General features: G+C 41.1%; 1 protein-coding gene across 1 annotated transcript; it reads left to right on the top strand.

The window, feature by feature from the left end:
- The first annotated feature begins 318 nt into the window (after window positions 1-318).
- cop1 (COP1 E3 ubiquitin ligase) lies at window positions 319-15099 on the top strand. Its single transcript, XM_048252956.1, has 20 exons — window positions 319-995; window positions 1716-1775; window positions 1966-2063; window positions 2490-2554; window positions 3847-3966; window positions 4055-4123; window positions 4247-4306; window positions 7441-7532; window positions 7679-7736; window positions 8122-8236; window positions 8358-8493; window positions 9082-9225; window positions 9324-9432; window positions 10001-10082; window positions 11322-11438; window positions 11543-11660; window positions 11803-11927; window positions 12343-12503; window positions 13418-13462; window positions 13656-15099. Exons 1-20 carry the CDS (start codon window positions 646-648, stop codon window positions 13671-13673), a joined length of 2142 nt encoding a protein of 713 aa, XP_048108913.1. The 5' UTR covers window positions 319-645; the 3' UTR covers window positions 13674-15099.
- Window positions 15100-15785: the final 686 nt, after the last annotated feature.

Below are 15785 nucleotides of genomic sequence, written 5' to 3'. Positions count from 1 at the left end.
CCGTTCAATGGTGTGATTTCATAGACTTAATCGAGGTTTATAGACCATATGCTTTTTCATCTGATTTCTGAGATCTGACTCTGCAATTCCATTGACTTGCATTTGAGCACTGATGGCTTTTTATCTGTAAGTCCAAAGGCCTAACTGTTAGACAAAGATTTTCCCCATCTGATGTTTTTTTTATGTCTGGCGCAGATATCCTAGGAATACGAATACCGTATAGGCCTACATCAAGTACTCCTTCACAGCAGATGGCGGTAAGATACATTCCTCAACTAACAACCTTCTCCGAAGAGGTAGAGGAAGTTGTCGCATGCTACTGGGCAACTGAGGATATTTAGCGTAGCTACTAGCTAGCTAAAGCCGATGCTGTTAGATTTTGTCAACAAAACGACACTGAGCTGAATGTTCTCAAGATTTTACCGGTTTTGGTCGGTGTTAATTCATTTGGGCTGCGTCAGTACCATCCCAAATAACTAGCTAAACAGTTGCCATTGGAGTGTCATCGTTTTTGAATATCTTACTGAATTACCGAATCTTAACGTCAGCTAGCCTGTTATCTCGGGGATCACTGCCCGGATGCTTTGAAGAATCGAGCAACGCTAGCTACGGCCTTCCAGTGGACTTGAGCAGCGGCTTTGAAGAATGTCAGGTAGCCGGCAGCCGCTCACTGGTGGAGGGTCAGGCTCAGGGCCTGGAACAAGCAGCAGTATCAGCCCTGCCAGTAACACCAATGCAGTCAGTGCTGTGAGCAATGCTACAAACGGGAACAGTTCTGGAAATGCAGTATCCTCACGAACTATGGGAACAGGAGGCGAAGGATTGCCTGTACCTTCACTTGTGGTCCAATCTCAAAGGGGCAACAATTTAACACCGCTTAGTGGCAGACCTGGCTCTTCTTCTGGAGGAAGCTGCAGTAAAAAACGACATCTACAAACTCCCCTTTATAATGGTCTTATAAATTCTTATGAAGATAAGAGCAATGACTTTGTATGGTGAGTTATTTGTTGAGTAATGCCACCAAGCTGTTGAAAGTTATCCAAACTAGTGATGGCCAAGCTGCTAACTTTGCTATTGCTAACGTTGCATGGGTAATTTTAGGTGGCATCTGAACAGCTAACGTTAAATCTCAGTTTGAAATCCCGTTAGGTAGCTATTGTGGTGATCTGTTTTGAAACGCCATTGTGGGATGTTCAGACTTTGAACTTCGTTTGACTTTCCCCGGCTTTGATGCTGCAGAATCCATCCAACTAGAATACAAAGTTGTAAAGAGCACCCTGAGAACGAACCAGCCAGCAACGGTAAAGTTAGCCATCTTAAGATAGTTACCTTAGCTAGAAGCTACGTAGCTTGTTATCGCAACATTCCGCAATTCTGATTTGGCAGACTTTGTTGCAAACTATTATCAAACGGATCGGTTTTGAAACGGATGTTGCATCAAGTATAATGCGTTGAAAAGGGAGATCTGGTATTGTTAATGGGTTGTAGGTTGCCAGTTAGCTAACGTACGCAGTTACCCTCTACAATGTAACGTTAATTTAATCGGTTTTAATGCTGTTCAGAACGGTAAATCTATCGTTACCCAAGAGAGTTTAATCAGTGTCATTAGTCAATGGCCTTTGTCATAACATCGGGGCAAAGAGGCTTTCCTTGAATTTAACATGCTAAAATGTGTGTAACGTTAAGTAACGATAATGTGTCTGTTGTTTTACAAGTCCCATCTGTTTTGAGATGATAGAGGAAGCTCACATGACAAAGTGTGGTCATAGTTTCTGGTGAGTAGCGATGTTGTCACTCACACCTATGTCCTTTTTACATACTTATCATATTTCTCTTTAATTGAAAAACTAAGTGTATACACATGCATGTCTATAAACTCAATCCATATTTGTCATAATTGTGCACACTTACTAACGTACCAGTTATAGATTTGATTAATCTTGTTCTCAATTTCCTTATGCTTAGTTACAAGTGTATCCGTCAGAGCTTGGAAGACAGCAACAGGTGCCCAAAATGTAACTACATTATCGATAATGTGGATCAACTCTATCCAAACTTTCTTGGTATGTCAATTTAACATGGTTTATTATTAGAACAAACTTTTCTGTAATGCAGGCTGTTATTACTCACCTCAGTAATTATTTTTTCCATATCTCATTTCATAGGTATCATAATCAAATGTTATACACCAGCTGTGCCCACCTTCCTGCTGGTTGTTAATGTAGTCATGTTCTCTTTGTGTTTTTGAGAGATCTTAAACGGAATTAAATGCAGACCTCATTTGGGATTTCTAACATGTGTTTACCATACAAATACAATGTGCAGTGTTGTCTTTTTCAAGGGTATCATTAGGGATTAATAGGTTATTAGATCTGTTAAGAAGACTTCATCACTATGTATATCTATAAAGTCTGACAGCACTTAATTGTTGGTGAATTGCAAGGTGTTTGTGTTACTTATACTTTATATGCATTTGTGCATTTTTGTAGTAAATGAGCTCATTCTAAAGCAGAAGCAGCGCTTTGAGGAGAAGCGACTTAAGAGAGACCATCCTGTAAGTGACCCTCTTTAATAAGATTGTTTGTTGTAGCTCCGATCTGGTATTCAGGGTCTGTATCGTTCTGATACTGGCCAAAATTCCTGGATTGGATATTGGAAAATGAAATGAATAATAATGTAATCCATTCACGTGAATGCTGAACTATACTTGGAAGGACACACTTTAAAGAGAGACGCTATGTCACACAGAACACGGATGAGCATCATGGCGGGCTCATTCACTGACAACGGCAACACAACAAACTTTCCTCGTCTCAAATCAGATCTTAAACCGCCTCTGCTCATTTGTGATTAGTTTGTGTTAGTCACGGTTGTGACTGCAGATAACTATATCCACCACAATATACGCAATCCCAATCCTAATGCATCTCCCACAGAAATATTTGCCCTCCGTATCACAACCAATGAGCATACATACTGTAGGCTACATGACAACATAATAACTTGATTTAAAGTTGAAGTAAAGTTGAATTCAGGCATGGGCCGGACTGTTTAAGATCTGATAGATTATTATGTAATTGATAATAGATTATTATGTAATTGCTTTGAATATCTTTGCTCATTTCAGCCACAGAACTTGTCCTAAAGACCTGATTTTCTTATTTCGCATTAGGGAGCAAACATGCCCTATCCACATTCTGTTTTCTTACTCTTAATCTTAGTTGTAGGTGCCACAGTGGCTCAGTCTGGCTCAGTTGAAGATGTCTAACACTTAGGGTTACCTAGTTACAGGTGCTACTTGGAGTCAGACTGAATGTGAAGTGTGTGTGTGTGTGTGTGTGGGGGGGGATAGGGTTTCGAGGAGGGAAGGAGGCTGAGTAAACCTAGCGATCACTTTACAGTACAGTAGTGGAATTTTTTATAGCATTTTGACACTGTTTTATAGGTAAATAGCCATTTTCTTTTGCTATTATTCACCTGTATTAGTCACCTGCTTGTTTGTGCACTGTAACACACAGGAATAGTAAACCACCGTAGCATGAATGTGCAGTTGTGGCTGCCTGAGCCATTGTTTGTTTAATGTTAGGAACTCTAGACTGAACCATTGCTGCCTCTGCAACATGCATGATGGAAGAAGTATTATCAGCAATTTAATTGTTTAAAAGAGGGAGCATGGCCATATCAGATTGGTATCGCTAGATACTCATGATTGAGGTATCAGTATCATGCATGAAAAAATGTTCTGCCATCCCTATGTTTTTTAGTTTTAATTGTTTTCCAGTTGGAAATGCAGGAGTTTTAATTAATCTCATAGCATGTACAATAACATATCTGCTCTATCTATAGAATGGTCATAGATGGCCATTTTCCCAAGATGTTCTGGGCACAGATCAAGAAAGTCTGGATTTGGCAAACGTCAACTACATGTTGGAGTTATTCCTGCAAAAGAAGAAGCAGCTAGAGGCGGTAAGCTGGGTTTCCCCTTTTCAGTCTTTAATAGTCGTCAAGTGGAATACAGATTTGGTGATGCATTGACCCATTCACTGTCTGTTAGGAATCCCAAGCTGCTCAGCGCCAAATCTTAATGGAATTTCTTCAGGAGGCGAGACGAAATAAGAGAGAGGTGCCAGTACTCTTTAATCTTCATACATTCCCACTCTGAAATGTTGACCTCTTTCTATGCTTCAAGCCCTTGTACCAACTTCAAATGAACGTTTGTGCTGATGGCTGTTTTGTTACTCCTCAGCAACTAGATCAGTTACAAAAGGAGGTCAACTTTTTGGAGGAGGACATCAAACGAGTTGAGGTAAGTATTTGTCTTTGACATGATATATTTGGTCAGTTGTGCGTTTTTTTTTTTTTAATTTTTTTATTATTATTATGACCGACCGGCCTGGCAAAGGTTTAGTCATTTATTTTTTTTTTTTTTTTTTCTTTTCCAAGCATGTCCAAATTTCCGTCAAGGATTCCGGAAACTGTAAGACCGGGTACCGGAAACTTGGTGGGCATGTAACCCCACATGGATAGCATGGAACCATCGTTTTCGTTTTGATCTGTAGCCCCCGCTGGACTGGACCCCCCGAAAGGAGGGTAGGGCAGACACAGTTTTCTGTGAATATCTTGAGAACTGTAGGGTTTAGGAGGACCATTTTTTTTTGTATGTTGATCTCAAGGGGCCATGTCAACCCATTCCATAACCACTCATTTCATGTATAAGCCACCTAGTTAAACACAAAAAGTAAAAATAAGGTGTTGTAATTGCAGGCATCTGTGACCCTAACATAGTCAAAACTGCACGAAATTGGAAGTGTAGGATCATTATGACATCCCCTCTGAATGCACGCCAAGTTTCGTGGAATTCCGTTCATGGGGGCCACCAATAAATTAATTTATGTTACTATACACCAACTGGCCTGTAGGTGGCCGGAGACAGTTTTCTGTGAATATCTCGAGAACCGTGGGGCCTAGGAGGTCCACCTTTTTTTGTATGTTGGTCTTAAGGGGCATGCCAACCTATCCCATTACCACTTATTTCATGTATAAAGCCACCCTAGTTAAAAATTAAAAAGCGAAACATTAGGTGTTTTTCATCACAATATCTCTGGCTGACATGGTCAAAACTGCACGAAATTGAAAGTGTAGAATCATTATGACACCCTCTGAATGCATGCCAAGTTTCGTGGACTTTCGTTCATGGGGGCCTTACAATAAAATAATTTATGTCACAGTTTTCTGTGAATATCTTGAGAACTGTAGGGTTTAGGAGGACCATTTTTTTTTTGTATGTTGATCTCAAGGGGCCATGTCAACCCATTCCATAACCACTCATTTCATGTATAGCCACCTAGTTAAACACAAAAAGTAAAAAATAAGGTGTTGTAATTGCAGGCATCTGTGACCTAACATAGTCAAAACTGCACGAAATTGGAAGTGTAGGATCATTATGACATCCTCTGAATGCACGCCAAGTTTCGTGGAATTCCGTTCATGGGGGCCACACAATAAATTAATTTATGTTACTATACACCAACTGGCCTGTAGGTGGCCGGAGACAGTTTTCTGTGAATATCTCGAGAACCGTGAGGGCCTAGGAGGTCCAATTTTTTGTATGTTGGTCTTAAGGGGCATGCCAACCTATCCCATTACCACTTATTTCATGTATATAAGCCACCTAGTTAAAAAATTAAAAAGCTTAAACATTAGGTGTTTTCATCACAATATCTCTGGCTGACATGGTCAAAACTGCAACTAAATTGAAAGTGTAGAATCATTATGACACCCTCTGAATGCATGCCAAGTTTCGTGGCCTTTCGTTCATGGGGCCTTACAATAAAATAATTTATGTGTACATTTAGTGACCGTGACACCAACAAGGATTCGGGACACTGAAAGACCGGGTACACTAAACTTGGTGGGCATGTAACCCCACATGGATAGCATGGAACCATCGTTTTCGCTTTGATCTGTAGCCCCCGCTGGACTGGACCCCGAAAAGGAGGGTAGGGCAGACACAGTTTTCTGTGAATATCTTGGGAACCGAGGGAGGGACCAATTTTTTCGCGATGTTTGCCTCCAGGGGTCATGTAAACCCATTCCATGTGCACACATGTGCATAAACAGATACACACGCACACACATAAATTCACAGTAATCCTACGTATGACACATACTCACACAGTAGACATACGCATGCATGCACATGCACACGCACAGGCACATAAACAGGCAAACACACAAGCACATGCACATGCACACACACACACACACCCACCCACCCACCCACACACATAAACATAAACATGTACACGCACACATGCACACAATTCAAGAATTTCTCAGAATTATGAACAGGAAGATGGGGGTGGGGTTGTATAAAATGTATTTTACATGTGAAATCTATGAACTAATCATGTTTTGGTACTTGTTGTCTAGCAGATACCAGTGAGAATTGAGTGTGCATAATGCAATTCAGTGAGAGAGTTAGAATCATATATGCCTTTCAGCGTGACTTATTTTTGTGGAAAACATGTGATGGACTGGGCGGCGGTAATATTTTGTACCGCTCTGCGATACATCTAGTTATTTTTTTAGCAGAACTTTTTCAACCCCCTTTACTCTCAAAAATATATTAATAATACATTAAAACACCTACATACAAAATTCAATTGAATGTTCAGTGTTGCCCTTTAAACTAATTAGTTGTCATTAAGGCTATGTATTTGTTTTAAAAGATTTGAGCCACTGGTACCTCAGTTAAATGTATTTAGAAGTACGTCCTATTTGTATGCTCTAGTTGGAAAAGAAAACAAAACTCTCAAAAAGGCTAAAAGGAAGCTCTACATGTTGCTTATAGTTTGACATAACACAGTTGACCCAATGCAGATATAGGAGACTAATTTCATTGTCTTGCATGAAACTTGCATTGTCTGTCGCATGAAAGCTGTGTTCATGTTTCTAAATAAGCTAAATGATTTTGCCAAGTATTTTGAATCACCTTTTGTTTCATGCAAAGTAGACTTGCTCATTGCTTTGCTTGTTTCCTTTGGGCATCTGTACATTAGACACTCCTAACCGGACATGAAGGAAAGCGCAAAAATGTAAACACTAGAATCAAGCGTTTAAGCAGAGCGTGTTGTATTACTGCTTATGACTATCACACTTTCAGAACATCAATAAGTAAAGTATAACCTCACAACTCTCTTGTGGCTAAGAAATGCATGAAAAATTGGCTTGCGATATAAGATGTCCACAAATCACCAGAACATCTTGAGAACTCAGGAGGCCGAATACTTTTGAGTTCAACTGTATGCACAGACAAAAAAAGATGCTTTTATGAACTGCAAGCTGGCTCTGCATGAGCAATGTTAAGTCAATGGTTTTGGTTGTCATAACTAATGTCTTGCTATTGGTACTGTTTCCATCTATTGTGAATCATTGTAGGAAATGAGTGGACTACATTCACCAGCAAGTGACATGGACCCCAATTTGGACAGCACAGTCCCTCAGTTTGAAGCCCCTTCTCCTGCACCCAGGTGAGCGAGGCCTTGACCAGGGAAGTGCACTGGTGCTGCTGACTCTGAAGGCGGAGTGGGAATTGTTGCTCAGTGAATCCCACGTTGAATAGCCTGACTTTTGAAATGTTCCGTGAAGTCACGCTGTGATTTTCTTTTCTTCACAGTAGTATTATAGAGCCCACAGATTATAGTCAACCTCCGGGATTTGGCGGAAGCTCTCAGGTAATGGCAAGCCTTTGTGTTTATTCTGACATAAAGAAGGGTTTCAGATGAAGATGAATGTGATTTTCAATGTTGCCTCTAAGCTAATTATTTGGCATTAAGGCTTCTATACATTTGTTTTAATAATTTGAGCCACTGGTACCTCAGTTAAATGTTTAGAAGTAATTCCCATGTATATGTTCAAGTTTAACTGTAAGTATGGCAAAGAAATCCGCTCAAAAGGCTAAAGGAAAACATTATTTCATTACAGTAAAAATTAATTTAGAATGAATTTGAGTCATTTTAGCATAAGTTATATTTAGCATTATGCTTTTTAAGTCAGTTTGGGGTGTATGGCGGCATACTTCGATGTGACTGTAGGAGTGACATAAACTGTTTTTTTTAGGGGAAAAGACAAACCTGGTATAATAGTACACTGGCGTCACGCCGAAAAAGACTCACTGCTCACTTCGAAGACCTGGAACAATGCTACTTCTCCAATAGGATGTCTCGAATAACCGGTAATATTAGACATTAAAACATCACTGAATGTTGATTTATGGATGTTTTTCTGGATAGACGTGTCCAATTAAACTCTCCCTAAACTAATGTAATTGTTCGGTTTGTCTTGTTTTCTTAAAGATGACAGTAGGAGTGTAAATCAGCTGGACGATTTCATGGAGTGTCTCTCCAAATTCACACGGTACAACTCTGTCCGGCCTCTGGCCACACTCTCCTATGCAAGTGACCTCTACAACGGCTCCAGTATTGTCTCCAGGTACTGCCGTCTTACAGATGTATCTTAGGCTTTGACTCGTTCTCTTAGTTGTCCTTCAAAATGACTGATTAACGTTAGAATAACTGAAAAGATGATGCCATTAGCTGCCCCTTTAAAAAAGTATGGCTCTCTTATGTGTTAAGCTTTCAGTACCAGTAAAATCCACTAGATGGTGTTCTTGTGTAATGAAAGACTTTTCTTTGTTTGTAATCTGTGGAGTCATTTGAAAATACATTTTAACACTGTGTCTCCACTATGAATTGTTTAGAAATTCAGCAGTTTGCTTGATGCATCTGGGCTTTAATGAAAATAATGTATTCTGTAGTTCTGTATAGCTGTGCTGTTTTCAGTTTCATTCAGCAGCTCATGATGAAGACACCTAGGTGAACGCTGATTTATTAATGCAGTGTAGATGCAGTAGCGAGTGTACGATAAAGCTTGCCTGTCTGGAGGCATGTTTGTAATGGAGAGGGACCTGTGAAAGCTGCTAGCTGGCACTGGTCGGGGTCGTGTTGGCTGTGAAGCGGTGCTCTGGCGCCAGGTTTGACTGTTCTCCCCTCTGTCTCACCCTGCCTCTCCCTTCCGCAGCATCGAGTTTGACCGCGACTGTGATTACTTCGCCATTGCCGGCGTCACCAAGAAAATTAAGGTGTACGAGTACGGCACTGTGATTCAGGATGCCGTGGACATCCATTATCCCGTCAACGAGATGACGTGCAACTCCAAAATTAGGTGTGCCTGTCCACGTTGACATTCTCTGCTGGAAAAACGCTTGCATGTGTAACTGTTTCCTCCTTACATGCTGTACTTGTACATTTCCTCCCATGCAGCTGTATCAGCTGGAGTAGCTACCACAAGAATCTGTTGGCAAGCAGCGACTACGAGGGGACAGTCATCCTCTGGGACGGCTTCACGGGTCAAAGGTCCAAAGTCTACCAGGTACGTAACCCTGCTCAGGCCAGTGGGAGTGTCTTGCCTGCCTCGATGCCTTATGCATCAGGAGGGAGTTCACAGAGCGGTTTTTAAAAATCCATTATGCAGTTTTTTTCCCCCACTGCCTGTTGTGAATAATGACTCTGGCCAACAGGGTATCACCTCTGGGCTTTCGCTATATCTCATTGGTGATTTAAAAGTCAAGTCCTGTAGAAAAGGAGCTTTTGAAGTTTTTCATAACATGAAGTTGCCCATAGTTAGGCTGCATTACATACAGTATGTGCGTATGTATATGACGGAAACATGTTTACTGTATTCTCTGTGCTGCTCTGTAGGCAGAAATTTTATTTTCCTTTTTTTCCCCTCAATGTTTATTTCATAGCGGGAGCCCGTGGTCACTTCATGAATTGAAATACGCACCAGGGAATCTTTGCCTGGAGTGCTATTGTGGGGGCCTTCAGATTTGAATTTCCTCTTAACGTGTCCGTGCATTATGTTTAAACTGCCCAAGATTGCCTGGGCCCTTCAGACGTGTGTGCGTTGTGTCTAAACCCATTTGCCGTGGTTCCCTCAGGAACATGAGAAGAGGTGTTGGAGTGTGGATTTCAATCTGATGGACCCTAAACTTCTGGCTTCCGGCTCAGATGATGCAAAAGGTAGGAGGGAGAATTTTACGCTTGTGTAAACAACAGAAGGCATCACTTACCAGTATAAGCGTTTTTTTTTTTTCCAGCCTGAAGCATTTCAACATTTTAACATCTTCCAGCTTTATTGCTGCATGGAGCATCATTTTGATGGCTGTAGATTAAAGTGATGCATTGAAAAAGACCTGAAAAGAAAAGGTTTCTGTATTCAAAGCTAATTTCTCTGTGATATGAACTTCAAACTGCATCAGCAATGGTTCAGTATCTCTTGATGCTCCAGAAGCTGTTGTGTTTTCTGCAGGCTTTTCTAATCAAACCTCTGTCTCATCGTCCTCATCTCAGTAATTTATTATTATAGTAGCTTATTATAATTTCAAGAACTATTTTTATAATAGGCTAATTTCTAAGGGTTTTACGGTTTCGATTTTATATCGAAAACGATCGAAATTACATCTCAATCTCGAACTTCGAACTTAAAAGTAGAATTGTCGATGCAGCCACACCCCCAATGTCACGTCCAGCATGTATGCCAAGACGCACAAACACACACGCACGTGCTGAACTGCAGCATCAACACTCCTCTAATTTTAGGCTGCAGCCAGTTAAAATATACACATCAACCTACCGAAATCAAAGCCCCTCTTGCTACTTTGAAATCACCGGTGTGGAAGTATTCATTCATTCACATCAATTAAAACTAACTTAGCATACTCAACTTGTGAAAAGGTGCTCTAGTTACAGTCCAAAGTTACTTTAAGGCTTAAAATGCACATTGATAAGTACATATTCCATGAACACTAACCTTGGTTCTCTTCAGAGTGTGCTGAAACAATCAAATTATCATTCTGTGTTGTTTCATTTCACTATGTTCACGTCTCTGTTTTAGCCTAATGTTGGTTCTGTTTACATTACAACCTTGCGGTTGGAACGGTTTCAAAATAAAAAGCGGTTTCAAAATAAAGCCCCCCGAAACAGAAAAGGAAAAGGCCAAAAAGAGTAAATAACATATAAGGAATGCATTAATAGTAATATTAAAAAAAGATCGGAAAAAAAAATCGAATCGTGACTTTTTAAAATAGAAAATTACATCGAATCGAGGATTTGGAGAATCGTGAAACCCCTACTAATTTCATAACAAAAGACGGGTTGTCAAGTGTGTTGGTCACTGGTGTTCTGCTTTAAAACTATTGTTTTGACATTCCACTGCAAACAAGTAGTAAATAATTTATGGAAACGTTTGTGCTCTTTTAGTGAAGTTATGGTCTACCAACCTTGACAACTCTGTGGCAAGCATCGAGGCCAAGGCAAATGTATGCTGTGTTAAGTTCAGTCCCACCTCGAGGTATCACCTTGCCTTTGGCTGTGCAGGTATTTGCCATCCCTACGTCGCAATTAAATACTTTTGCCCCATCACAAATCTAGTCTAATGTTTAGAGAATGCCTTTTAGGCTAATATGTTCATGATCTTGCAGACCATTGTGTCCACTACTATGATCTGCGGAACACCAAGCAACCGATCATGGTCTTCAAGGGACACAGGAAAGCTGTTTCTTATGCGAAATTTGTCAACGGGGAGGAAATCGTGTCTGCGTAAGTCCCACAGGCCTGCGTTTTGTGTTTTTGTCAAATGGAATCATGTGTACTTCATTTTTACCAAAGTACTTTATTTTCTTCCATCTAAGATGTTCTCTGTGCCCTTCTGCTCCCCCACCCCCTCCCCTACCCCTGACAGCTCCACGGACAGTCAACTGAAGCTGTGGAACGTCAACAAGCCCTACTGCCTGCGCTCCTTTAAAGGCCACATCAACGAGAAGAACTTTGTGGGACTGGCCTCCAATGGAGACTATGTGGCGTGTGGTGAGAGACCACACAGCTCCTCTTTTCCTCAGGGGGTGGTAGTAGTGGTGGTGGTGGTGGTGGTGCAGAGGAGAGATGTACAAAAGGCCCAGCTGGCACCGGTATTTCTGCTGCGGGGCATCAGAGACCCTGGCACCGAACAGAGAGCTGCTCTTCCTCCTCGATTAAAGTGGCGCCGTGATTGGTGTTGGGCACCAAGGGTCGTCTATCAGAGTCCCCTGCTGCCCCGGGGGAGGGAGTGTGTGTTTGTGTTTATTAGACATACGAGGGGAGAATTGGTATCATATCATATGGGCTTGTCTTTTAAAGGAGATGGCTGGATGTAATGAGTGCAAAGCACTGCTGGCGGAAGCCTATGATGAGGCACTTTATCACTGACACCGTGTGGTCGCTCTGTATTCCTCCCCCCCTGCAGGAAGCGAGAACAACTCCCTTTATCTCTACTACAAAGGGCTATCCAAAACGCTGCTGACTTTCAAGTTCGACACCGTGAAGAGTGTGTTGGACAAGGACAAGAAGGAGGACGACACCAACGAGTTTGTCAGCGCTGTGTGCTGGAGGGCGCTGCCAGATGGGGTATGATGTGGCCTGAATAATCTCACTCAGACTGGCTCCTCAGACATCAATTAAAACAAAAGAGCAGCTGTAAATTAGTGATAATGTTAGGAAACTTTGTCTGGCAGTCAGGTAAGAGGTATTCAGATGACTTGATGGACATTTTGAAGATGGCCTGAATATGATGGATTTTTATGTGAATAGTGTTGATTTAGTATTGATCGTGAATTTAATGAATAGTGAATAGTAACAGAGTCTTAAGACATTTAAAAAGTTGGAATGGAATGAGATGGATGAGGATGAATGAGATGGGTGATTTTTTTACTTTCTCTCTCTCACACAAACACACACGGTTCTCTGATATTCCATTAACATATGTTAGGTGTACCTTTGATAAATATGAATCTTTTAGCACCTTTTTCTTTTATGTGAAAAAGCAGTGTGCTGTTTATATGGGATTCTGAATGCCTGCCTCTAGCCCTGTGGCTACTGGACCTCATGCAGCGAAGTGCTTACGCAAACAAACAAACAAACAAATAAAAACAGCCCCCAGCCTGGAACTATGCCATCCCTGTGTTGAGGGGGGAGGGGGGGACCTTAAAACCAGCTTGTATCAATACTTCATCTGCACCACAGTCAAACTGCAAATGTATCATAAAACAAACATGGCCTGAAGTTCTCCCAACCTCCACATCTATTTCCATGTTGCATAACTCTGTTCTCTTGTCATTCCCACTCTCTGAAAATAGCAGCTTTATGCATGAGCACACAGGCATTAGATGTAGCGCTAATGCAGCACAGTGATTTAGCCATTTGTGCAAAGGTGTCAAAATTGAAGAAGTGGTGCCTTTTGCTCACCTATAGAGTAAGTTCATGCAAAACATTGTTGCTGGTAATAATCAGAACCCTTATCTGTCCTTTTCTTTATTGCACAGGAGTCTAATGTGCTGATCGCGGCCAACAGTCAAGGAACAATAAAGGTCTGGTATTCTTTTGTGATGTTCATTTAAAGTCTAGGATCCTCCTCTTGATACTAGATACTGCTACTAATCCTCATACCAGTAATAATACCAGACTGCATGCAAACATGAGACTGCAGAGGTGTGGGCAACTGAGTAATAGGGGTCTTCAGTGTTGTCTTAGTAGGTTAATATGTGTTTTCTTCCTGCACAGGTACTTGAGCTTGTTTGATCATCGACCCCTTGGGAAAACGACGTCATTCTCATGTTCGGAAGGCCAGTGACTGGATTGGCATTGTTTGCTTGAGCAAAAGCAAACACTTGGACAGGTTGCGAATAAGTGAATGTGCGGAAGAGTTTTTGATTTATGTCTACGACTTCCTTTGGAGCAGACGGACTCTGTCGTTAGCGATGTGGATTTTAGACTGAAATCAAGTGAACGCTTCTGGAGAGAAGGGGAGAGGACGAAGACGTGCATCACTGATCGCCTCTCTCCTTAAACAAGCCTCTTTAGTTGTGAATAAATAAAGGTCCTTACTGAGTGACGTGAACATCACAAAAATCAACTGAGGTGACTGGATGGAGACATCACAAGTGTCAGCCGGAATAAAGACAACCACAGCGGAACTTAGTGACGATTAAGGCCAAAGCACAAGAACAGACCACAATGAAATGCTTTTCCTTGTACAGGTTGTCAATCGAGCAATGCTTCTTTTTTTTTTTAGCCTGTTATCCATCTCTTATTTTAATGTCCATTGTCTTGTAATGTCTGTCAATTACATTCTCAGATTGAAACGCTGGTCTTTTCCCTAATTTTCCATTGGGCAAAGCTCTTTGCAAAGTGGAAAAAAGTTTACAGTACATTCAGTATATTGTAATAACTCATGTATTGTATTCATATTTGCAACAAATAAGAAAGTATTTTTCATGTTTGATATTCTCAGATAGCATGGCTCTCATTTCGCACAACGCATGTGCAAGCAAAAAAAAAATCCTTTCTGATTAATTAGGCTACATTGGGGAAAAATATTGGCCAATAGATAAACACTCAATAGAGCTAGGAAAGGATTCAGATGAAACAGGTTTTTAAAGTCTTGCTATTTCAGTTGTCATTGATCTTAAGGGCTTGGATGTAGGCTTCCCTTTGCATTTCAGGTTCAGGGTTAAAGGACGCATAGAAGAAAACTTAGTTTTAAGTTTTTAAGCAAGAGCAGACTTAGAAGCCAGGCTTTTAATCTGGGAATCCATTAGTGTTCCCTTCTTAGATTTCCAAAAACATCAGACATTGAATTCTAAGTCTATACTTTTTTTTGACAAAAGTGCAAATCTACAGGAATATCAGACTTTCCACTAGTGCAAACATTGGAAATTGCTGTTGTGAGTTCACTACATGTAATTTATGAAACCTTTTTTCCCCCAATCACTTACAATGCAGCTGCTCTTTCATCATTGAGTGTCGGTCTAAGTATTATTTATTTTTATAATTTATAGAGCATTTTTGAGCGTGGTCCCACATCAGCCATGGGTTCCCAGAGAGCGGTGTTTGTCTTTGCATAGGAATCCTGTAGTGTACAACACCTATTCCTATTTGTGTCTTTCCATCCTCCAATTTTAACTACTTTGCAAAAAAATAAATAAATGATCGACTTTTCATTTAAGCAGTGGTCTCGCTTACTGTTTGATGTTAAATGAGTCTAGCAGTTGATTCTTGTTGTCCCCATATATTCGCTGTGCTATTAAGTGTCCATTGTATATGATGGAAGCCCTTAGCTGCATGTGAAGCACCACAAGCTCAGTTACAACTGACAGTGCTTCTACCCCGCTCGACTAGCGGACCTGTGGTCGGAGGTCTCTCTCCGAGCTGCCTGCGCACTGGCACTCCTCAGCAGCGGGGGAGTGGAGAGAAAGAGCTGTGACTGCCCCCACCCCCTGAGAGCCCCCATTAGGGCTGTGGGATGGAGATGAGGCTAAGGAGGCACTCCAGCGACCACTGCTGATTTCTCACGTTGCGTAGACAAGAGGACACATGAACCACATGCACACCCGCCCACTGAAGCTCCAATCCCCAGTTTTAATTACCTCTTTTGAAAAGAGGGAATGTTTATTTACCTTTTTGAGTTGACAGCGCTAGCATCAAATCGACTCATTTGCCCATTTGCACAAATTTACTTTGAAAAGGAACTGCACTATAGCTTTGAAAGCAATTAAAAGCCTCAGGCATCTTTGAGATGAAAAAAGAGAGAGATGGCCTTGAACTTGAAATGAGCTGCCAAGTGATGCAGAGAGGTGCCCTTTTTTATGGTATGATTAAAATGTTAAAAAATGGAACTTCTCTTTTTATTTT

This window comes from Alosa alosa, chromosome 1 (genome assembly GCF_017589495.1).
Source record: "Alosa alosa isolate M-15738 ecotype Scorff River chromosome 1, AALO_Geno_1.1, whole genome shotgun sequence".
Taxonomy (NCBI): Eukaryota; Metazoa; Chordata; class Actinopteri; order Clupeiformes; family Clupeidae; genus Alosa; species Alosa alosa.
The sequence above is the reverse complement of the archived record's forward strand: the minus strand, read 5'-3'. Positions and strand labels throughout refer to the sequence as shown.